This window comes from Notolepis coatsorum, assembly GCF_963971535.1.
Source record: "Notolepis coatsorum genome assembly, chromosome: 1".
Classification (NCBI taxonomy): Eukaryota; Metazoa; Chordata; class Actinopteri; order Aulopiformes; family Paralepididae; genus Notolepis; species Notolepis coatsorum.
In genome coordinates, this window is record NC_140165.1 from 88,929,548 (window position 1) to 88,953,557 (window position 24,010).

General features: G+C 41.3%; 1 protein-coding gene across 3 annotated transcripts in view; it reads right to left on the minus strand.

The window, feature by feature from the left end:
- Nucleotides 1–1,198: 1,198 nt before the first annotated feature.
- Nucleotides 1,199–24,010, minus strand: part of LOC311234067 (uncharacterized protein) — a 57,613-nt gene continuing 34,801 nt past the window's right edge. For 2 of the 3 annotated variants that reach the window (XM_084321165.1, XM_084321164.1), the window contains 2 exons: nt 11,222–11,332; nt 1,199–2,354 (listed from right to left, as the gene is read on the minus strand). In XM_084321165.1, the coding sequence (XP_084177291.1) occupies nt 2,062–2,354; nt 11,222–11,332 (404 nt within the window). In that variant the 3' untranslated portion in view covers nt 1,199–2,061. Of the gene's footprint in view, nt 2,355–11,221; nt 11,333–21,343; nt 21,517–24,010 lie in introns of those variants that run through there. The other variant, XM_084321166.1, reaches the window with a different exon arrangement.

Consider the following 24,010-nt stretch of genomic DNA (forward strand, 5'->3'; position numbering starts at 1 on the left):
AAGATACACTACACCAATAAGATACCCATGTACCCAATACTTCCCAAAGGTCAGTGAATTCCACAACACCAGAGGGAGTTCTGGGCAGCCGGGAGCAGATAGGGCGTCGGCGAGGTACATCCGTCTTCGTCAGGGACGCGACAGCGTTGGCGATTTGTTGTGCATGTTTTTCCATTGGGTTTCCATTGGGTTTCTCTTTCATGTTGTTTTCCACAACATGAAAGAAAAATGAGCATTCAAAACATTATTGCCAAGGGGTTCACAAAGGGGTTTGTAGAACACATGGCTTTGAGCCTTGAAGCAAGACTCCAAAGCAATACCATTTTAAAATCTGAGCATTTCAATATACCGTGTATATATATATATATATATACACACACACACCCTTCTGATAGTATGAAACATTTACATTGCAGTGCAAATTCCCTCATTTTATACTTTGAAAAACAGGATAACTAAAAGCAAATTTTCATTGTATAACAAAACAGTGCATATTTGATAAAAAGGGTTAAAGAGGCCAACTGTGAGCTACCACTATAAAAGTTCAAAAGGCACAACGAGTAGATTCTCCTAAAAAAACTATAGAAAATAATCTCATACAGAAATAATCGCTCTCAAATCATCCTTTATGACCACTAGAGGTGTGTGGAGATATCTGTATCTGCAGAGACCCTTCCTTCTGCCTGGAACTTCTTGTGTTCAGGACGTTTCTGGAATACAGAACAGCTGGCTTGTGATGGAAATCAAGTGCACCATCTCACTATGAGCAGCAATACAAATGACTTGCAAGAGCCCAGAGCGTTATATGCACCTGTATCGTGTTTTTATTGAATACAAATGCATTCATCTGCTTTCGTGGACCACTGGAGTAGGACCCAATATATTGCCTTCAGTTGTACCTTGTGTTTTTACTTTTTACTTTCGTTTTTAAAAGCTTGTCAGTCGTCCGTTTTCACTCGACTCAAGCCGTGGTATTATTCTGTTGCATCCAATTTTTCTGTATCAAGTGGATTATTGCTAATTCATCATACCTACTCTGAAATCAAATCAATGGAAAATATTGGTTTTGCGCAAGATGAGTGAAATCTGTGGTAGAAAGAGATGCCGAGGTGAGAGGTGTTTTCGGTGTGCTGTGCACGTGTCGGATTTAGTTCACACACAGGATTAACAAAAAGTAGTCATGAATTATGTAGTTATTTTGTATAGACAAATGTTTTATTGAATTTACAGAAAACATACTATATTGTGATATACCGTATATAGTTATTGATATATATATAAAATGTCCCATATTGTGATAGAAGATTTTGTCCATATCGCACAGCCCTATTTCTGACAACATTTTAGGTGATAAATCGGATATGCAATCGCTGGATCTTAATTCGTATTTGATCTGCAACACCTAGTTTGACAGTTTGATCTGAATTTCGTGAGCCGGGCTCGCCACTCCGCTAACTCTGAATGTTGCGTTTACTAAGAACAACAAATGCTAACCTATGAATGTTGTGTTTACTAGAACAAATGCTAACCTGACTCGTGCCTTGTGCCCAATAACAAAGCATTTAGTAACGGTAATTGAGTTACTGAATTTAAAAAGTTATGTGTTAGAGTACTGCCAAAAGTAATGGCGTTACTGTAACACGTTAGTCCCAGCACTGTAACTTACATTATTCTGAGTTCCGGCCATTTAAGTTGTATTGTCATTAAACCTGCAAGTGCTACCATGCGAGGTGACTTGGGGGTCTGTTCAGCTTTTCCACAACATAGCAGAGAGCAGCCTATTCAAAATACTCACCTCCATTAACTACCATTTGAACGTAAATATGATCCTGAACATAGCATAACCCCTTCAGATGGCAATGTTATCTGTTTTGGGGAGCTCTGATAGACAGACCTAGTAGTTCATTCTCAACTAAAGGAAAAATAGGAGAATATTGAACAACTCAAGATTGTCCAGGATATTTTTCCTTTTCCATGACTGGAAAATTAGTCAATCGTTTTCTAGGACACTTGGGAACCCTGATTTATGTTTTTTTCCTGTACGAGTAAGCTGGTCACTGGTCACAGGGGTAGAGTTTTCTCTCCTGTATGAAGACGCTGGTGTTGCTGTAAATTAGATAACTGATTGAAGCACATTCGACACTGGTCACATTGGTAGGGTTTTTCTCCTGTATGAACACGCTGGTGTCGCTTTAAATCTTTGAAGCACTTTCCACACTCGTCACAGCCGTAGGAAAATAATGCAGGTTCGATATTCCTCTCTGTAGTAATGTTTGTCCCAAACTGGTCAAACCATTGCCTTGGTTTGTCAATGTTCTTCTGTTTGTTAGTGGAGGGAAGGCCAGGGAAGATATCTGTGTTGGAGAAAAAGAGGGAGTAAGAAAAGAGATTTAACTCAAATAACTAAGAGAACATAGAGGTTCAAGCATAAACAGGGATGACTAGATATATAAATAAAACCCATTTAGTTCATTTTCACATATCAGTGCAAACATTAATCAAATAAAAAAAATTGAATTAGTAAGATACGTTATCAATACTCAGTCAGACAAGTTAAGTGTGCACGGACTTCGCAGTACAGAGCATCTTAAGTTTCACTTTCATTTCTAGTAGTAGGGTAGATTTAACTTCACACGAATGAGAGAAAGAAGGGTCTAGAGGCGACTAGGGATGCACGATTTTGGGAAATAATCTAATTGCGATTTTTCTGACAGATATTGCGATTGCGATAAAATTTGCGATTATAATAAATATATTTTTTAAGCAGCCCCACAGAGGTTTATTGTAAAATGCGGCTTGCATCTGGCCTACACGGTGGGTCTTTTCAGGACACCAAGCCTGAAAATGTTTCTTTTTACCTGGGAATCAACCGGTACCTTTTTTCTGTACTTTACTCTCCCCTCTCTGAAGTCTAAACTTCACAACACACAATCTAAAACCCCTTACCTCCCTCTGCCAAACAGATCTTGTATCTCAATGAGACTTCCTGGTTTAAAAAAATAAATTCGATTTCTTTTTTTTTGCAATTTGATAATTGCATCATTCCAAATCGCGATTTCGATTTAAAATCGATTAATCGTTAAGCCCTAGAAGCGACACAAGGATTTGGCAATGTTATGGATTTAAAGCCTGCCGAAATGAAAGCTCGACTGGAGAGGAGCTCAGAGGATCAGTCCAGACAAGCAAAAGTATGTTTGAGCAATGCTTTAAATAACAGCTACATTGATCAGTCAGATCAAAGATTTACAGAAGGTATTACTGTCCGTTGGTTTATTTTTAAATTAGAACGTTAACTCTGTCCGTCCAACAAATGGATACTAGTAATTAAAAATGTATTAAAACAGACTAGACACACAGGATGTAGCGTTGTAAGCGTTCTACAGATATTGAGTAATTATGTAAAATGTCTGGTGTCACCGGTAATACTGGTGTTGTCATGAGTTTATTAGTCATGTGAAGTTTCCCATCACCGCAGCAACCATCTCATTATTCCGACAAACTCCCATGCAGGCGAATTCAATTCAATTAAAAAAAACGTTATTAGTCCCGCAAGGGGCAATTTAGAGCATGATACGGCAAACAGCTGCATTTCTACTAGAGGTGGGCATAGATTATTTTTTTTAATCTAGATTAATCTATCTGCAATCCTGGATTTAATCTAGATTAAAATGGCTAAATTCTTTTTTTTTTTTAAATCTGCCGAAGGCATTCAAAATATGTGTGTTCTACCCAAATAATGACCAGAAGTAAGTCCTTACTTTTTCTTTCCTCCTTACGTTTCTCAGGCCAGGTTGCCAATTACACCATGAGCCCATCTCCCGTTTCCAAAATGCATTACAGACCGTTTGCCGTTTTGCTATGATAATTGGTAATGAAATATCAAAATAATGTTCAATAAGATGTACTTGTTTAATAAATTGTTTTATTCAGAAGTTAAACACAAATAAATAATATTACCAGTACAGAACAGTACAGTATCTAGCACACTCTCAGGAGCAAAACAGAAAGAAGCATTTCAAACTTTAACTATGTGACATGGCTTGACTCAATCAGTCCAATCTCTATTTCTCCTTCTTCCACCAGTCACTCAGGCAGACAAGCTTGTTTTATGTAGCGGTGTCTACTTATAGTGCCTATAATATTTTTCCCGTTAAGTAGGGATGTCCCGATCCGATCACGTGATCGGGATCGGCGTCGATCACGTGCTTTTCAGAGGATCGGGGATCGGGAAAAAATAATAAAAATCGGCAGTCAAAAAAAGAAAAATTTTATTCAACAAACATGACCATGTCCACGTCTTAAACTCATACGGAGGCCTTAGTTTTGGTTTTAAATTACATATAATATATCATCATTAATGTATTTATTGTCACAGAGCAGAATAATTGTCCACAACAAACACATTCCCCTTTAATTTTCACCGTTGCAACAAACACTTTCCCTTTAATTTAGACGCTACACGCTACACGCTCGACCACATCACAACAACAGTACAACACGTCGCTCCCGAAACACGGTTATATCCACTGACTTGAGCAGCTAGACTTAATGTCAGAGGTTTGGAACTAAGCATTTTAAAATAGAAAGTCAAGCCAGTTGCAATGTTTGCAAGGAGGACAGGCTGGAGGCGAAGTTTTCAGACTAACTTTTCACCTGGAGGATAACGTGACTGAGGATTATCGTCTGCGTTTCAGACCAGAATGGACCATTACGTAAGTCGAACACTGAATGTATACTAATGTGCAAACATATATTGAAACTTTTAATATGTCTCATATGAAGCAGAAGCACATTTCTCAGGGTGAATGTATAACAAAAGCCTCCGCGCTCGCGCCCCAGACTATAGGCAACAGATGGGCTTGTCTCGCTCTGCCAGTTTCTGACAAAAATGCGTCAAAATTGATTACTAATGTGAAAGATCGGATCGGAAACGATTGGATCGATAGATATTTAAAATCACATGATCTGTCCTTAGAACAGGCTGTCATCCCCACCTGCCTGAAGAAGTCCACTATTATCCCTGTACCCAAAAAATCCAAGCCTGCTTGCCTCAACGACTACCGCCCTGTAGCTCTCACCTCCATAGCCATGAAGTGCTTTGAGAAGCTAGTAAAGGGCTACATCTGCTCCTCCCTCCCCATCAACATGGACCCCCTGCAATTTGCATACCGCCCCAACAGGTCCACGGAGGACGCCATAGCCCATGTGCTGCACACAACAGCATCACACCTGGACAAGAGGCAGGGGAACTATGTGAGAATGCTATTCATCGACTACAGCTCGGCATTCAATACCATAGTCCCCTCCATACTCATAGCCAAGCTCAGGGACCTGGGCTTTGGCTATGACCTCTGCCAGTGGGTCTTGGACTTCCTGACTGGCAGACCCCAGGTGGTGAGAGCAGGCAACTGCACCTCCTCATCCATCACCCTCAACATAGGGGCCCCCCAGGGCTGTGTTCTGAGTCCCCTCCTCTACTCCCTGTACACACACGACTGTGTGGCTCAGCGGAGTAGCAATACAATCATCAAATTTGCTGACGACACAGTGGTGGTGGGCCTGATCTCTGCCAACGACGAGAGGGCCTACCTGGAAGAGGTCAAGGTCCTGGCGGGATGGTGCCAGGAAAACAGCCTCTCCCTGAACGTCAGCAAAACAAAGGAGATGATTGTGGACTTCAGGAGGTCGGGGGTCAAGGACTACAGCCCCCTCAGCATCGACGGGGCACCGGTTGAGAGAGTCAACAGCTTTAAGTACCTCGGAGCCTACATATCCGAGGACTTGACATGGACCACACACATTGACAGTGTTGTGAAGAAGGCACGACAACGCCTCTACTTCCTCAGGCGCCTAAGGAAGTTCCAAGTCAGTCAGAAGATCCTTAAGAACTTCTACTCATGTACAATAGAGAGCATCTTGACCGGCAACATCACCTCTTGGTTTGGGAATAGCACTGCACAAGACCGAAGCAGACTACAAAGAGTGACACGTTCAGCCGAACGCACAATTGGAGGGGGGCTCCCCACCCTCCAGAACATTTACAACAAGCGTTGCAAGGGCAAGGCTAAGAGAATCATTAAAGACTCCAGTCACCCGAACAACTGCCTCTTTGAACTGCTGCGGTCAGGCAAGCGATACCGGAGTCTCAAGGCGAGCACAGAAAGACTCAGAAGAAGCTTCTATCCCCAGGCCATCAGGCTGCTAAACGAACAATGAATGAACACTACACAACAACAACCACCAAACGCACATAGCACACACATCCACACGCACACACTCACTTTAAACAAACACACTGTAGCACCCACTCCACACACTTTATAGCACACACCCACTTTAAACAAACACACTGTAGCACCCACTCCCCACACTTTATATTTATTGATGAAGGATTGCACTACAACTCGTACACCTTACTGTAAATTGTACCTAAAATTGTACCTCATCCCATTTCTGCTTTGCACTAGATAGTACTGTACATTAGTACACTGCATAGTATTGTATATTATATGGTAACTCAGAACATTGTACATATGTCTATACCGAACACTGTGACCTCATTTTTCTTCTTCTAAATTACATGCTATATTATGTTATTTGATACTATCTTGTCTAGCACAGTCTCTGGAGCGTAACAGTAAGAAGCATTTTGTATGAAAGTATTCTGTACTTCTGTATGACAACTATTAAAGAACTTGAACTTGAACTTGGGATCGGATCGGAAGCAAAAAAGGCGATCGGGACATCCCTACCCTTAAGTGCCAGACAGGGCCAAACCCTGCCAATGCAAATCAAATTACCTTTTTAATTGGTTAATTAGGCCTATAGCTCCGGCATAAGACTGTACCACATAAAGGTAGACAAATAATTTAATTAATAGTAGGCCTAGACTACTGAGCAAGCTAAATCATAGGTTAGTTTGCTAAAATGTAACAATCAATTACCTTTTCATAAATTCAAAAACCACTCAAAAGTCATGCTCAATTCAAAATTGATTGAATTGGATTCAATTCAAATCATAAGCAAACATTTCATAAAACAAACAATTAATTTTCAGTCCAGCATGTGTGTTAAACTCCCATAAACCAGTCAGGTCACTCAATTCAGTTCAGTCCGTGGGGCAGCAGTGGCCTAAAGGTTAGAGAAGCAGGTTTGTGACCGGAAGGTTGCCGGTTCGATCCCCGGGACAGGCAGGAACACCAACCGCTGAAGTGCCCTTGAGCAAGGCACTTGACCCCCAACTGCTCCAGTGGAGTTGCTCAGTGGCCAATGGTGTCAACTGTGTGGTTGTACTGGGCAGCTCCCAGGTGTGAATGTAACTGTGTGAATGTGAAGCAGGGCGTTTCCCTGTAAATATCCTAACCCAACCCCCTCCAATGTACAGTCATTTACCTAGTATGGTTGTCAATAGTCCAATGTACAATTTTGTTTGTTTGTACAGTGTCTCCCCCCCCCCCCCCCCTCAATGTACAGTTTTGCTTGTATATACAGTGTGCCCCCCCCCCCCCAACCACCTCCAATGTAGATTACCCAGTATGGTTGTCAATATCCCAGTGTACCCAACCCCCCCCACCCAACCTCCTCCAATGTACAGTTTCTACGTCAAATGTATATACTCCCTTTTCCTGACTCCTTCTGTATCACAAACAGTACTGTATTTGCAAATCTGGTATGTCATAAATGTATAGATGTAGCAGTACTGACTATCTGTATGTCATGTATGTCATATATGTCCTGATGAATTGAAAATGGGGGACCCTGATGTAAACAAGACGAAAGTCTTTCTCTGGTCTGCATCCCCTTAACAATTGTGTGTATTGAGCTGTACTGTATTGTACCCATTCTGCAATCTGTTAATAAAGTTTTCAATCAATCAATCAATCCTGAAAAAGAGCATCTGTGCTCAGCGAACCTACCCTGGGTAAATAAAGGTTAAATATATATAGATTTTTTAATATTATTATTATTATTATTTTTTTATCGATTAATGGCGTCGATTATATTATCGCGCGATACTAGTCTTGCGTTAACGCAGCACGTTAACGGCCCAGCTCTAATTTCTACACATTCAAGACTAAACAAGACAAAACAGGGACAAGAGACAAGCATGACACTGCCAGAATGGGATCCCTACATTGTTGATTCGTCAAGTCCAATAAATAAATAGATATTTATTAAATATAAATAAATTGGTCAGTACAAAAAAAGTGCACTTTCGTCAAAACATTTTAAAATCAAGGGGTCAAAGGGTGCATGTTCCTTGTACTGTGGCCATTCACCAGTTGAATGGCCTCTGGAACAAACCCAAACTTTCTTCTGTTTGTTTTACAGGCAGGCTGTCTAAAGTGCTTTCCTGAGGGCAGCAGGTCAAAACTCACATGAAGGACATGTGGAGTCATCAATTATATTATGTGCTTTCTTGAGCACTGTGAAACTACATTAGGGATATTTGTGTTCTGCCGATAATTTTTGAGCTAAGGTTGACAACACCTTGCAGTTTGTTCTCGTCTCTTTGACAGAGGGATGTGAACCAACATACAAATTAAAAGGTTAGAATACTCTCAATAAAAGAACAGTCAGAATTCTCTGGTCGACTCCAAAGGAGTTTAGTTTACGAAGACAGTAGACGCTGATGAGCCATTTTTATTATAACATCTGTGTTGTCGCTAAATTTGAGTTTGTCATCAAACAGTTCCTAAGTATTTGTAGTTCTGGACAATTTCCACCTCGGCTCCGTGGATGGTTGTTGGGGCGACGTATATGTGTTTTGGTGAGATAATCATTTCTTTGGTTTTGGATACATTTAAATCCAGAAAACAGCCATCACACCAGTCTACAAAGTATTGTATTATTGATCCATGTGATCTATCTGACTGACTGAGAAGAGATAGGATAACACTGTCGTCAGCTAATTTTACAATATGGTGATTTATATATTTGCTAAGACAGTCGTTTGTGTATAAAAACAAAAAGAGAAGAAAGAACACAGCCTTGCAGTGAACCAGTAGATTATTGGAACTTTTTCCATTTATACTTACCGTCTTGAGTTCTATATCATGTAATAAAACTGATAATCCATCTGATAAGTTGGTGATCCAAGTGAAAGTAATTTATACGTTTTTCTACAAGTATGTGAAGCTGCATTGTATTGAAGGCTGACGAAAAGTCAACAAAGAGTAATCTTGCATACGTGTTCTTTTTTTCTAAGTGCTCATGTACAGAGTTCAAAATAAATAATTTCAACACCCCTCTCAGGCCTATATGCACATTTCATGGGGTCAAGAGCTGATCTGGTTGCATCAACAATTTCAGATTTAACAATTTTCTCCAGACTTTTCATTACTAGTGATGTTAAGGCGATAGGCCGCAGGTCGTTGAGGTTTTAGGGTCTGCTGATCTTTGGAATTGGAATGATAGAATTCTTCCAGAGATCAGGAACCACTGCTGAGTCCAAGCAGAGCTGGAATAGTCTTTGAAACACTTGACCCAGTTGATCAGCACATATTCCATCTGGCCCTTTAGCTTTATTTACCTTAATCTCTTTAAAACATTTACCTACAGACTGTGTGGACACTTCCAGTGGATGTCCAGGTGAGAACTTATTTGCCTCGTCTGGTAGGGAGTTCTGGCTACTATTTCCCATTTGTATATTTTTAGGGGCTGTATTGGTGTTTATCCCGGACATAATTTTAATTCCTTTCCAGGCTGAACACATGTCACCTTAATTATATTTATCTGCTATTTTATTCTTATAGTTTAGCCTTGTGTGTCTCACTGCTCGTTTGACCTCTTTATTAACATTTCTTCTCCTCGGGTGTCCCACAGGGAAAAAAACGTTTATTTTTATTAAGAATGCTTTTCAGGTCCTTCGTTACCCAGGGTTTGTTCTTAGGAAATATTTTTGTCTCTTTAGAGGGTATCACTGTGTCCATGCAGAAATTAATGTATGATGATATTACATCTACTTTATCATTTATGTCTGAGCCTGGCTCGACAAGAGCATCCCAATCAGTACATTCAAAGGAGCCTCTAAGGGCCTCAATGTTGTTTTCTGACCAGACATTGAATGTCTTTATGGCTGGTTGACTGGTTGGTATGCAGGGGCAGATTCACTACTGAAAGAGCACTTTAAATCAGCATCACTGCTAGAGTTCTACTCTGCTCTCAAGGAGGAGAACTTTCCAAACACGAGGAGACATGCTCAGAAGATGTTGGTTCTCTTTGGATCCACCTATATGTAAACAGACACTCAGTCATGACGTTTACCAAGTCCAGGTACAGATCCTCTCTCACTGATGAACATCTGTCAGCTGTGCTTCGCATCTCCACCTCAGACATGCAACCTGACTTTGATGGATTTGTTAAAGCTCAACAGAGACTGGATTTATCACACTGAATGAAAAAAAAGAGCTGAAGAACACTAAAATGTGGAAATATAACAAGTGAAATGAGACACTTGATCTTTTTTTTTGCACAGTTCTGAAAACATTAAATGTTTAATATAGGCATTTAAAGTAAAAAAGGCTACTGGGACACTTTTCTTTACACAGTTCAGCGACATGTCTTGTTTATTTTGGCTATAAGATGATGTGATGTCTTTAGAAAGCTAAGAAAATCCTTGTTTCAATAGTATATGAAACTCAAAATAATAACTTTATTTGTATAGCACTTTTTCATACATGCCCTTTGTTATTAATGTTTCACATTTTGTTTATCATTTTGGAAATAAATTCTATTTGAATAAATGATATTTGAAAGCCAACCTCACCTTTTAATTGCCAAATAATAACATACACTCTTACCAGGGGTAAAAACAATGCCATTTACTGCTTTTTATATAGAAATAAAATGTATATTATGCATAATTGAGTTTGGAATTTTGGCCCGGCCCTCCAACATATTTTCAGTTGCTCATTCGGCCCCCCGGGAAAAATAATTGCCCACCCCTGGTTTAGATACTTTACTATAAGAGTTAAAATTGTAAATTGTATATTGTAGTGTATATAGGAACCAGTTTCTCAGGAACTTAGCATGTCTTTTTTACCATGCATATCTTGGGTCTTACCTATTTTATTTTTTCTATGCCTATTTTATTATTGTATTTGCACAATCAATGTGAGCATGACCACCCGCATTTCACTGTATGCCCTGGTATGTATGTGACAAATAAACCTCTTGATTCTCTTAAATGTGAGAATGGTAGAAAGAGAAAGTAACATACCGATATCCTGGTCTGTGTCGTCCTCCTTCATCTCAAAGGAAAGAGCCCCGGGTGGGTCAAGTGTGCCCTCATCCTCTTCCGTTTTAATAATCGGTAGGTTGCTGGCTGAACCTGGGGCAGAGGGAGACGGTAACTAAGTATTTATAGTCCACTACTTTGTTTATTATGCTCATCCGAGTAAGAATTTAAGATAGGATGTACATGTATGGGCAGGGTAATAGAATAAATACATAAATACACAGTTGGAAATAAAATTGTATCTGAATATAAAAAGAACAGAAAAGAATAAACAGTGCAAACAAATGTACAGATGAGGGTCTGTATGACCTATCGTTACGATAAATATAGACAATACAATTTATTTATTTAATAATAACTTTTAAACAAAACGTTTGGTTTGTGTAAAAAATAATTAAAAACAGCATTACAAACTTCTGAGAAGACGGAACTTGATAAGACTCACACAATATGCAAGCTTTGCAAAACGACAGTGAAGTATTTGGGGGAATCTTACACTATCACTGATACATGATCCACACTATAATTGAGCCCAAGTATATCATCCTATCTGCTTTTTTACTCAGAAAGCGGTGCCATCAATGAGTAATCATGTTTAATAATAGTGATTTCAATATCAATAATTGTATTTATGATTTGTCATGATCGAGCAGCCCTAGCTGCGACCCCCCCACGCTGAAGACTTGTGAGAACAATATGGAACAGCTCATTTGAGATGGCAGGCAAGGTTTACATTCGATTCTTGTGACTCCAAGAATCAAAACTCCTTTGTAGTACCACCTCTGACCAGTGTCATCTTTAGGACATATTTAAAATTGTTCACCCCTAGCACCATTTCCTACATACCAATGATGTTGGTAAGATGATCAGAGTCCATGCTGTTCATACGGCATACTCACAACTCTGGCTAGTTAGGCATAATAAAAAATATTGCTGGTTTCCTGTTGGTTGTCAGTTTGGCCATGGGTAGGTAGGGAATTTATTTTATTTTATTCTTTCCTAAGGGATTTTTTTTGACACCACAGGTGCATGTACTCTGCCAGGATGTTTAATATCCATATATTGTTGCTTTTATAGTATTGAAGACATGGACAACTCCTTTTAAAACAGAACATTTATTTAAAGTGAAGTCTTCAATGTTAAACAGTGCCAGGCATGAAAGCCCAAATGCAGTCATTGAAAATGCTCAGTTTTGCTTCCCATATGGTCTGGCCACAACGTGCTTCTTGCCAGCTCCAATACAAACTTAAAAAATATTATATCAAATTCATACTATTACAGAAACAGTGCTTGGCTGCTTGCATGAAAATGAAAAGTACTGTAATAATGTTCTGCCGTTGTGTGTGTCACTGTTAGCTGGGGGTTTGTTTCCGCCCGCTACAATAGATGTTAATGACAACCTAGCTGTTCCCCTGACATGTCCACGATATTGGATAACTTGTTTGGAAGAAAAGTTAAAACACTGCTGGCAACCTATGCCATTAAGTTGATATATCATTCAGGAATACCAAAATCAATAAATACTCAACTATTTCTAATACATAATATATAAATAAATACTAAACCATCTAGATAGATAGCACTGTTAAGAACTGCTTCAAGTCCCTTTATAGGCTATAGCAGGGCTATTCAACTAAATTGTTCAGGGGGCCACATTGTCAGAAACCCAAGGGGCCAGGGGCCGGCCTGCCACGGCGCCTCCCCGTGCTATGAATATATGTACACTTGACACAACACGCAACCACATTTTCACAACTTTTATTTAACTACATTGCAAAAGTAGTATACTTTTCAAAAAAAGTGCTTCATTTATGTGCCACATCTGCAACATCTCCTGCAAAAAGTGCTTCATTTATGACTGCAACAACTGCAACATCTCCTCTTCAACATTTCAATATAAAAATAAAATAAAAAACAAACAAGTGCATGGTGTGCATCTGAACATTCTAACATCAACACTTGAACAAAAAAACACATTTATAGTGCAGCTGAGCTTATGAAAAAGTGCTTCATGTCTGTGCAACAACAGCAAATCACAGCATCTTATTAGCACGTATTGTCCACTCTTAACTCTCAAACATCAGGGGGGGTGGGGGGTAGACAGGCCTAGCCTACATACACACATCTAATGAGAGAGATTGCACTTCTTTGACTGGGCAATGGCAGAGAAAGAGGGTTCATAGGAAGTGAGGGCTACCCGCAAACAGTGATGCAAATGCTCATTTATCAAGGAGGCACGTTGCTTGTTTTAATGGCATTCATGTGAGAGAAACTGGATTCACAGGTGTATGTTGAGCCAAACATTGTTAGCACAGATATTGCCAGCGTTTTTATTTTGGGGAATGTGTTGACATGAATACACTTTATCCAAAATGTTGTGGTGGATTCATTCTCAAGTGCCTGCTTCAGAGCAGATGATGCTTGCATGTCAATTATTTCAAGTTGCAGGAGACCTTCATCAATGTGAAGTGATGCAAGGAACTCTTGTCCTTTTGTGGAAATAGCAGCTACATTGGCAAATGGGTTGCTCACAAAATGCATCAATTATCTGGGCATGTCAAATTCATCAAATCGACTTGCAAAGTTTTCCCTCAATTTATCAATGAAATCTGTCATTAATTGAGTGACTTTTGGCTAAATTGTGCGTGTGAACGTTGACGTGAAAAAAAAAAGTAAAATAAAATAAAAAAGTAAAATTAGTTTAAATTTTTTTATTATTATCATGTAATCTTTTGCGGGCCGGTCAGAATCATCCCGCGGGCCGGATCTGGCCCGCGGGCCGCCAGTTGAATAGCCCTGGGCTATAGGCTTTAAGTAAGCTAGCCTATTTCCCCCCATACTGGAGGTATCCGGGTAGCTATTAGAGCAAACAAGTAATGCTACTACCATTTCAACCTGTGCACTGCACACTGCAATACACATGTTTATAGGCTGCTCCAGTCCTTTCCTATTGACTTTCCAATTGATTAGGGGGAGGTGGATGTGTCCACTGTATCTCACTTAAATACAAATGGTTATTGCGTAATGCTGGGCCATTGGCTCTAGTGTGTTAAACTATGAACCTCTCTAACCGATCCCCCAACAGAAGAGTGGTGTCGTTTGGCTCCGCCCACTCGCCATCAAATAATATGTTATGGTTTTGAATAATATACACAATTCACTATCTGTAGCTATTTACAATTGACATATTAAAACATTAATAATGTGTTTGTTCATCCAGTTTTTATGTTTTGGTATGTGTCGTATTCGCTAGCTCACTGACTGACATCAATCATGTGAGGTAAACGGTACCCTATCCCCCCCCCCTCACAGTGAGCTGTGGTGTTCCACAAGGAAGCATACTAGGACCACTACTATTCCTAATTTATGCAAATGTCATGTCGTCAGCTTGTGACTGCAACTTGTTCCTGTTTGCGGACAACTCGGCCCTGCTGGTCTCTGACAAGCCCTCAGCTCGGAACTAGGCAAAATCTGCATATGGCCGAAAACAAACTATCATTACACATGGGCAAAACAGAGTCCATTCTCTTCGGTTCAAATAACAAACTCAGCAACACCGACGGCTTCTCAGTTGCAGTGGGTGACAATATTGTCACAAGGAAAGATGAAATTACCTACCTGGGTTTCATCCTAGAGGCTAATCTTTCTTGTGACAAAATGGCATCCAATGTAATACAAAAAGTCAACCAACAAACTCGATTCTTGTACCGGATCTCCTCTCTGGTAAACAAGAATACCCTGAAGACTCTGGCAGGAGCACTCATTCAAGGGTACTACGACTATGCTTGCACCTCATGGTACCAAAGCACCTCAAACGCACTAAAAAACAAATTACAAACATCTCAAAACAAACTAGTCAGACTACTGCTTGACCTGACTCCTAGAACCCACCTCACCCCTGCCCACTTTGACAACCTAGGATGGCTTAGAGTAGACGACAGAGTAAAGCAACTTGCAATGGGCCTGGTCTACAAGATACACTACACGACCAAGGTACCCATGTACATGTCAAAATACTTCCCAAAGGTCAGTGAATACCACGATCACAACACCAGAGGGAGCTCCACAAATCATGTTAAACCCAGATTCGGCTCAAACAAGGGACTAAACACATTTTGCAATTATGCCACATCAATGTGGAACGCCCTACCCAAAGCTGTAAAGGAATGTGAATCACTACCCACCTTCAAAAACACTATCAAAAAACACCTACGGGAGACTGCAATTTGAAACTGGCCCCTACAAATGTCCTAACCCAGTTGTACAGTAAATGACCAAGTATGGCTTTGTCAGTATTCCAATGTACAGTGTCCCCTACCCAACCCCCCCCCCCCCCCACCTCCAATGTACAGCCCCCCACCCACCCGCCCAACCCCACCCCACCTACCCAACCTCCTCCAATGTACAGTTTCTACGTCAAATGTATATACACTCTTTTTCTGGACACTTTTGTATCACAAACGGTACTGTATTTGCAAATCTGGTATGTCATAAATGTATAGATGTAGCAGTACTGTCTATCTGTATGTTGTGTATATCATATATGTTATGATGAATTGAAAATGGGGGACCCTGATGTAAACAAGACGAAAGTCTTTCTCTGGTCTGCATCCCCTTAACAATTGTATGTATTGAGCTGTACTGTACTGTACCCATTCTGCAATCTGTTAATAAAATGTTCAATCAATCAATCAATCAAGGTATCATCTATCTCCAGGGCAGCCAGCGTCGATGCTAACCTTTCGGGAGACTTCACGGCAGCCGAACTAAGGACAGCAATGAAAGAACTGCCACCCGGTCGAGACAACATCCACCCAGAGTTTGTCATGCACCAAAGTGAAAGAACATCCCAGTGGATTTGCGCGTTCTTCTCATCATGCTTCCGGAGGTCCAACATCCCAAAGACCTGGCGCCGTGCCTCCGTCATAGCCTTGCCAAAGCCAAACAAACCCGCCGAAGACCCGAAGTCCTATAGACCCATCTCTCTGCTCTGTGTCCCATATAAGATTCTGGAGAGGCTTATACACAGCCGGATCGAGCCAGTGGTGGACCCACAACTCCCCCCGGAACAAGCTGGCTTCCGCCAAGGCAGGTCAACAGTGGACCAGGTTACGCTACTCACTCAGGACATTGAGGACAGCTTTCAGGACAATGAGAAAGCTGGAGCAGTATTCCTGGACCTCACAGCCGCCTATGACACCGTGTGGCACCGTGGACTACACCTGAAACTCTTGAGGACAATCACCGGCCCGGCATATGGTGAGGTTTATCATGGAGATGATATCCAACTGGAGCTTCATCCTACAGACCAGCGATGGCCAGACCAGCAGGCTCAGAAGGCTGAAGAACGGTGTCCCGCAAGGCTCCGTCCTTTCTCCAATGTTGTTTAATATCTACATTCATGACCTGCCATTAACAACATCTACTAAGTATGGCTATGCGGACGACTTGGCCATCATGCTACAACGCCCAACATGGAAGGCGATGGAAGATGGCCTCAACCAAGATATGGACATTCTGGCAAACTACCTCCAGAAGTGGTATCTTCAGCTCAGCATTGGCAAAACAGTGTCTGCAGCTTACCACCTCTTTAATCGGGAAGCAAGGAGGGAACTGGATGTGCATGTGGGCAACCACGCCTGGAGTTCCAGCAAGCCCCCAAGTACCTCGGCATACGCTTGGATCGGACACTCTCCTACAAGCAACACCTAGATGAAGTGAAGGCCAAAACAACAGCAAGGGTCTCGCTCATCTGCCGCCTAGCGGGTTCTACTTGGGGAGCTTCCCCCCAGACCCTGCGCATATCCATGCAAGCCCTGGTCCTGCCCGTAGCAGAATACTGCGCCCCTGTCTGGAGCAGAAGTCCCCACGTCAGCAAGGTAGATACTGTCATCAACAGCGCCCTCCGGACAGTAACTGGTTGCCTGAAACCCACCCCTGTGTCCTACCTGCCAGTCCTAACTGGAATCGCCCCAGCCAGTCTCCGACGTGATGCGGCTACCCGCACCCTGGCAAGAAAAGCCCAGAAGTACGACTGGCACATCCTGCACAAAGCCACAACAACACCGGCACCACCAGGCAGGCTAAACTCTCGCCATCCCTACAACAAGGCAGCACAAGAAATGCTACAGTCTATATCTGAGGAATTGTCCAGAGACGCCTGGCTGGCAGCATCCTGGAAACGATCATGGGAGTCGGCTGGGCCCTCCCGTATCCAGCGATACATCCAGGACCCAGGAGGTGGTATAAAAGGAGATGATTTGCCACGCCATCTATGGACCTCGCTGAACCGTCTACGCACTGGAGTCGGGCGCTTCAAGTCTTCCATGAAGAAGTGGGGCCTCACGGACAGTGCGGCATGCGAGTGTGGCGAGCCTGAACAGACTGCCGAGCATATAATCACCGGCTGCCCCCTCTACAGCCCGCCCTCAGAAGCTGGTCTTTTCGACGTAGGACCAGAGACGAGGGTGTGGCTGCAGGTCACGGAGTTGGCCATCTGATGATACACGAAAGAAGAAGCAGCAGCTCATGGCGAAAATAGACTAGAAACTTCATGGTCAACTGTCTTAAAAGCGTTGGACAGATCAGTAAAGAGTGAAGCACAATATTGTTTCTTGTTAAGTGCAACAGAAATGTAGCACCTTCAGTGAAGCTGTGATGTGCTATGTTTTGTTTCTTCTAAAACATTTGATTGGCATGTTGATCAAATGTAAAATGTCATTGGTATAACAACTCCTTTAATTCATCACTCGCAAGGGATTCAAGAATTGTACTAAATTTGATTTAACCAGAAATTCCCATTGAGATACAATATCTCTTTTACTAGGGAAATCTGGCCAAGATAACAGCAGCAGTAAATATACATTACATACACAAAACAAAGTATACATAACAACAAAAGTGTATAGCTGAAAACGCTACAGAAATAATCATTGGGGATAAAAATCACTGAAATCAACAACACTCTTCCTTCAAGGAGCTCTGCAATTAATATAAAAATTTGCCAAGTGAGGCCAAGTCATTCCATGCCAGAGGTATAAAGTGGGAGAAGGCTGTCTTTCCTAGTTCAGTGATTATTCTGGGATAAAAAAAATTCTAGTGGACTTGGTCTGGTATCTACTAGAGGCAAAGGAAAGTAAGCTACAGAGGTATAGAGGAAGCTTTAGGATGGCCTTATATATAAAGATGTACATGCAGGGGTGCAGTGGTAATATCCAGGGGTGCAGTGGTCATGCCACTTTTCTGAGCAGAAGTACGCGCACGGATGTGCACGCGCGCGCACACAAAAATGCGCTCCACTCGACTCGTTGTGCGCCAAGTACCGGTACTTATCTAGCTACTTGTCTTTGCATAACAATAGGATAACAAAGGAACGAGAAGGGCCAAACCAAAATACAAGCCCTGTGGGGGTTTGCTTGAGCTGTGGAGCTCTCACTATGTGATAATGGTCCCGACTGGAAGGATGAGACATTTCTTAAGTTGTGCTTCAGAAGGAAACTGTCCTTCTGTAAACTGTAAGTTACATTGTTAATTTAGTTTGTATTTACTTTTCTAGTTTAAGTTAATTCAATTAAAGAAATTGTAACTCAGATCATTTCAAGAGCTCAAACAAATCTATAATGTCCCTAGTACATCCTTCTTTTTTTATTTACAGTTACGCACTGCAATGCGCACTTATGGTGTCCCATGGAATAAGCCTTTACCAGGTCACCCTTTAATGAATATAGTGAATGACATAAATGTTAAAAAATGGTTTTGTTTCTGGGTTATATAATAAAATACAAGGAAAACTAAACAGAACTACAGGTAATACCACTGTCTGGAACATAGATTTAAAGAATTACAATGCCTGCATAAATTGGCAGAATGTATGGGATAATATTCCACTAACCTCTCGTAATTATAATAACCAATTAACTCATTACAAAATGATACAAAGATTTTATCTGTCACCCAGGAAACTCTGTCAAATAAAAATATTACAAAGTCCTCTATGTGCTTTATGTCCGCAAAAAGTTATAGGAACATACATACATATGATGTGGGAATGTCCAGGAGTACTCGCTTTTTGGGCCAAGGTTGCATTATTTCTCACTAATATAACAGAGATAAACATACCTTGTTTGCCACACATTTTATTATTAAATGATGATTCATCTCTAAAATTAACACCTCACAAAAAGAGAGTGTTTCTGGCCGGTTTAACGGCAGCAAAGAAAATGCTCGTAATGAGATGGAAACCACCCCATAGTCTCAATATTTACCGTTGGAAACTGTCCTTCGAAGTATTGAGATTAGAGGCATCCAGTGCTAGAGCACAGGGAGCAAGGACAGAATCGATCCAAATATTACTTACTGCGGCCCAGAAGGTAAAATCAGTACTCCACTAGGTTGAACACTTGTACCTTGACACCAGAGAATGAACAAAAATCATGTTGCTGTTGTTTCCATTTATCTTTTCCATTTATCTTTTCCTTTTCTGTTTACTGCTATAATTTGTTGTGGTTGTTTCTAAATTGTATTGTATTTTTTCCTATTACTTGGTTATCTAACAAACATAATTATGATTTATTTTCTAATTAAGAGTATCCTATGCTACCGTTACCCCCTCCAGAGGGTTACTGGAAAAGATTACACTCCTCCACATACAAATTTATTTGGAATAACAAACCACCACGTATAAAAAGATCCACCGCACAGAGAAATAAAGCAGATGGTGGCATGGCATTTCCAGATTTTTTCCTATATTTTAAGGCGTACACATTAAGTCCATTGACAACATGGTTTGACTCCCAAGCATTAGCATCCTGGAGAAAAATAGAAGAAAACATAGTAGCCCCACATAGACTGAAGGACATAGCATACACTAAACTACCAATCAAGCACTGAACGAAAATTTGGCCCCATAATTACTCATGCGATCCGGATATGGCGTGAATCACAAAAAAAAAATCCTAACCCACAAAAATGGCACAATCATACTCCCTTATTCAATAACAATGCACTCTTAATTGGAAAACGACCTATAAGATTCCCTATGGGAAGAGCAAGGCATACACTCATTAGGGGATGTTTTTAACAAACAGGGTTTTTGTAGTGATAAAGAAATACGCAAAAAATTTAATCTCACCAAGTCCACATGGCTTTTTCACAAACAGTTAGAGCTATGTTTGAAGTCTCACGGTGTTCCATTAGACAGACCAATTGAACACCACAGATACCACAAATTCTTCTATGCAAGAGAGACATCGAGAGGTTTTGTTTCAGAATTTTATCATCAATTACTAACGTCCTCATATGAAACCCTCCAACTTGACTCTGTCTGGAGGAGGGATATACCCAGGGGCGTATTTGACGCCGGGGACAGCGGAAAGTGTCCCCCCCACGTTTTACCGTCCAAAGAGCTGAGTCTGACTACCTGTTCTATTATTATGCAAAGAGCAGTAGATGGGGGTCGCATTCTTGCCCTGCAAGGGCCAAGTACCCACTCGCTAAAGTACTTGTCTTTGCATAATAATAGCTCGGGTCGTCAGCCTAGGTGTGTGTTAAAATACGTCAAACATATTGTTTACACTGTCTTTCTTCTATTATAACCCTCCCAAATCATATTCAGAAAGTATCACAGAGACTTCTATTGACCAAGGAATTAGTTATTATTTCGCGGTTTATTCACATAACGTTATATTGTTTACACTGTCTTTCTTCTATTATAACCCTCCCAAATCATATTCAGAAAGTATCACAGAGACTTCTATTGACCAAGGAATTAGTTATTATTTCGCGGTTTATTCACATAACGTTATATTGTTTACACTGTCTTTCTTCTATTATAACCCTCCCAAATCATATTCAGAAAGTATCACAGAGACTTCTATTGACCAAGGAATTAGTTATTATTTCGCAGTTTATTCACATAACGTTATATTGTTTACACTGTCTTTCTTCTATTATAACCCTCCCAAATCATATTCAGAAAGGCACACACACAACATATTCCAGTTAATGGTATATTTTTTTAATGATTCGTTATGGCGTAATCAATACTTCCATGTGTATAAATTGCGTTCGCAACCTCCGTGTTTTGGGGGTAGTCATCAGAAACCTCGGATCCGGGATTCGCTCCCATCCGTCGGGCAAGAACTGTGGGTTTTCAGCCTCTCTCTCTGGAGGTTAACGGAGTTTCTGGAGGAGTTTCTGGAGGAGCTTGTCGCGGCTCATGCGCATGCGCACGCTCAACCAATCAGAGAGGGGCTTCGCTCAACCAATCAGAGAGGGGTCTGCAGAAATAGAGTTCAACCAATCAGAGAGGGGTCTGCAGAAATGCGGCTACGGGCCCTAACCCCCCCCCCATCGACGTCACTCGCCACGCCCCCAAATCTGTCCCCGGCACACATTGAGAGAGAGTTACGCCACTGGATATACCAGACCTGGAAAATGACTTTGATTGGCAAGGAGCCTGGGCAAATGTCCGACTTACATCAAGGAACCCGGATCATCAACAAATCAATCTTAACTATATTCACAGGACATACTTGACTCCTATAAGACTGTGCCGAATGGGGCTTAAACAAGATTCCAAATGCACCCAATGTGCAAATGGGGACGAAGGGACATTTATGCACATGTATTGGGACTGCTCACCAGTTAAGGCATTCTGGAAAGATGTGACCCAACAAATATCAAAACTCGTATCTTGGAATATACCTGTACACCCCTCTGTATTATTATTGAATGATGTTTTTGAGTTTGCAGTGAATCCACAGCTAAAGAGATTGGTTTTATCGGGTATCACAGTAGCCAAAAAGCTGATCGCATCACGCTGGTTTCAACCGGAAAAAATGTGCCGTAAAGTTTGGTTTCTTACATATCTCGATGTAATTTACCATGAAATATCTACAGCAAGAATTCTGGGTCTCAATGAATCCAAAATGTCAATGTGGTTAGAAGTGGTGGAGAGAATAAAAGCTAGCTTATAATGGTAGTGTCTGGTTAGGTGCGAGGGATAGTGGAGGTACTTCTCAAGGTGGGGTCCGGGAGGGGGGGGTTCGAGCTGAGCATATGTGTGTAGTTTTTTTTAGATAACAGGTATTAGGGGTATATCTTATATAAGACAACTAACTAAAATGTGATCTCATTGGATGTGCCCTGACAATTAATGCTTGTATATCTTATCGTGTGTTGTCATGTTTGTTTATATGTTTGTTTAAAAAATAATAAAAAAATAAAATACAAGAGTATCCTATACATGTATGCATCAAGGTGTCCCCCTCTCCTAAAATGTCTATGCAAACCCGGGGGGCTGGGAGTGGGGTTAAGAAGCGACCTGGGCTGTCTCGCAGCCACAGGACCGCCAGAACGGAGGAAAAGACTAAATGAATGAATATACTGACGGACAATATATACTGAAAAGACACTTTTTATGCCACTGTGTGAATTTAATATGAAATGCTGATGTGAATGTCCTTCCTCTGAACTTGTTTTAAAAAAAGACAAAATAAAAAGTTGGTCACAAAAAAAAAAAAAATTGTAACTACAATATTGACTACAATTACATTTAAAACATTGTTAGTTTTTCAACCATATCTGTTGACAATATAAATTTTTTTTGATCCACTTTTTCTCCCATTTTCTATATTTTCTCCCATCCCAATTTCGTATCATCCAATTCAACCCTCCCCTGTCACGAATGCTGTTTCTTGCCTCCCACAAGCCGGCTGCAATGTGGACTAAGTCATACATAGCACAAGTCCCCTCCGGTACTTGAGGTAACAGCAGTCGCATCTTTTCACCTGCGCAGCTCGATCTCTCAGTGGCGAGGAGTAACGCGTGGGAGGCTCACGCTGCCCCCGACACTTCCCGATTCTACTGCGCAGGCGCACCAACCGACCTGTAGGAGTCGCTGTCCACAACGCCCGATCCCACCCCCTAATACGGCCAATGTGTATTAGTACGGACGACCAGCTAAACTGAAAGCAAATGTGGAGTGCTGGGCTCGAACAGGCAAGCCCAGCGTCTCCAGATTCCGTGGCGAGCGCCTTGCCCACTACGCCACGTAGCCGCACCAATTTCTTTATATATTGAATGCTACATCCTGCTACCTTTTTCAGCTTCTCTATTTCAAGGCAATATTTACAAAAACTAAACTAAAACTTGTAATTTCCTATACGAACATGTTTCCTACTATTTATGCATAATAATCATCTGTTCTGTGCGCACGCGAGGGAACATGTATGCGCATGCGTGCACGTGACGTCATTATAAACAGAGTACAGGCACTTCTGATACATGTGTGACACTGTCACACAGCTTCTTTAGCAGGGAGGAGGCAGCATGTCACCATAATAAATCAGATAACGTGGCATGAACCAGTTTTTGTAGCGAAAAAATAAACAAGGTTTTAGTTTAAGTTTCTTTACACGATTTTCAATGTGCACCTTAAAAGAAAGCTTTTCATCCAACCACAACCCAAGATACTTGTAGGAGGAGACCCTTTCTTTTTTTTTTATCCACTTTTTCTCCCATTTTTCTATATTTTCTCCCATCCCAATTTCGTATCATCCAATTCAATCCTCCCCTGTCACGAACGCGGTTTCTTGCCTCCCACAAGCCGGCTGCAATGTGGACTAAGTCATACATAGCACAAGTCCCCTCCGGTACTTGAGGTAACAGCAGTCGCATCTTTTCACCTGCGCAGCTCGATCTCTCAGTGGCGAGGAGTAACGCGTGGGAGGCTCACGCTGCCCCCGACACTTCCTGATTCTACTGCGCAGG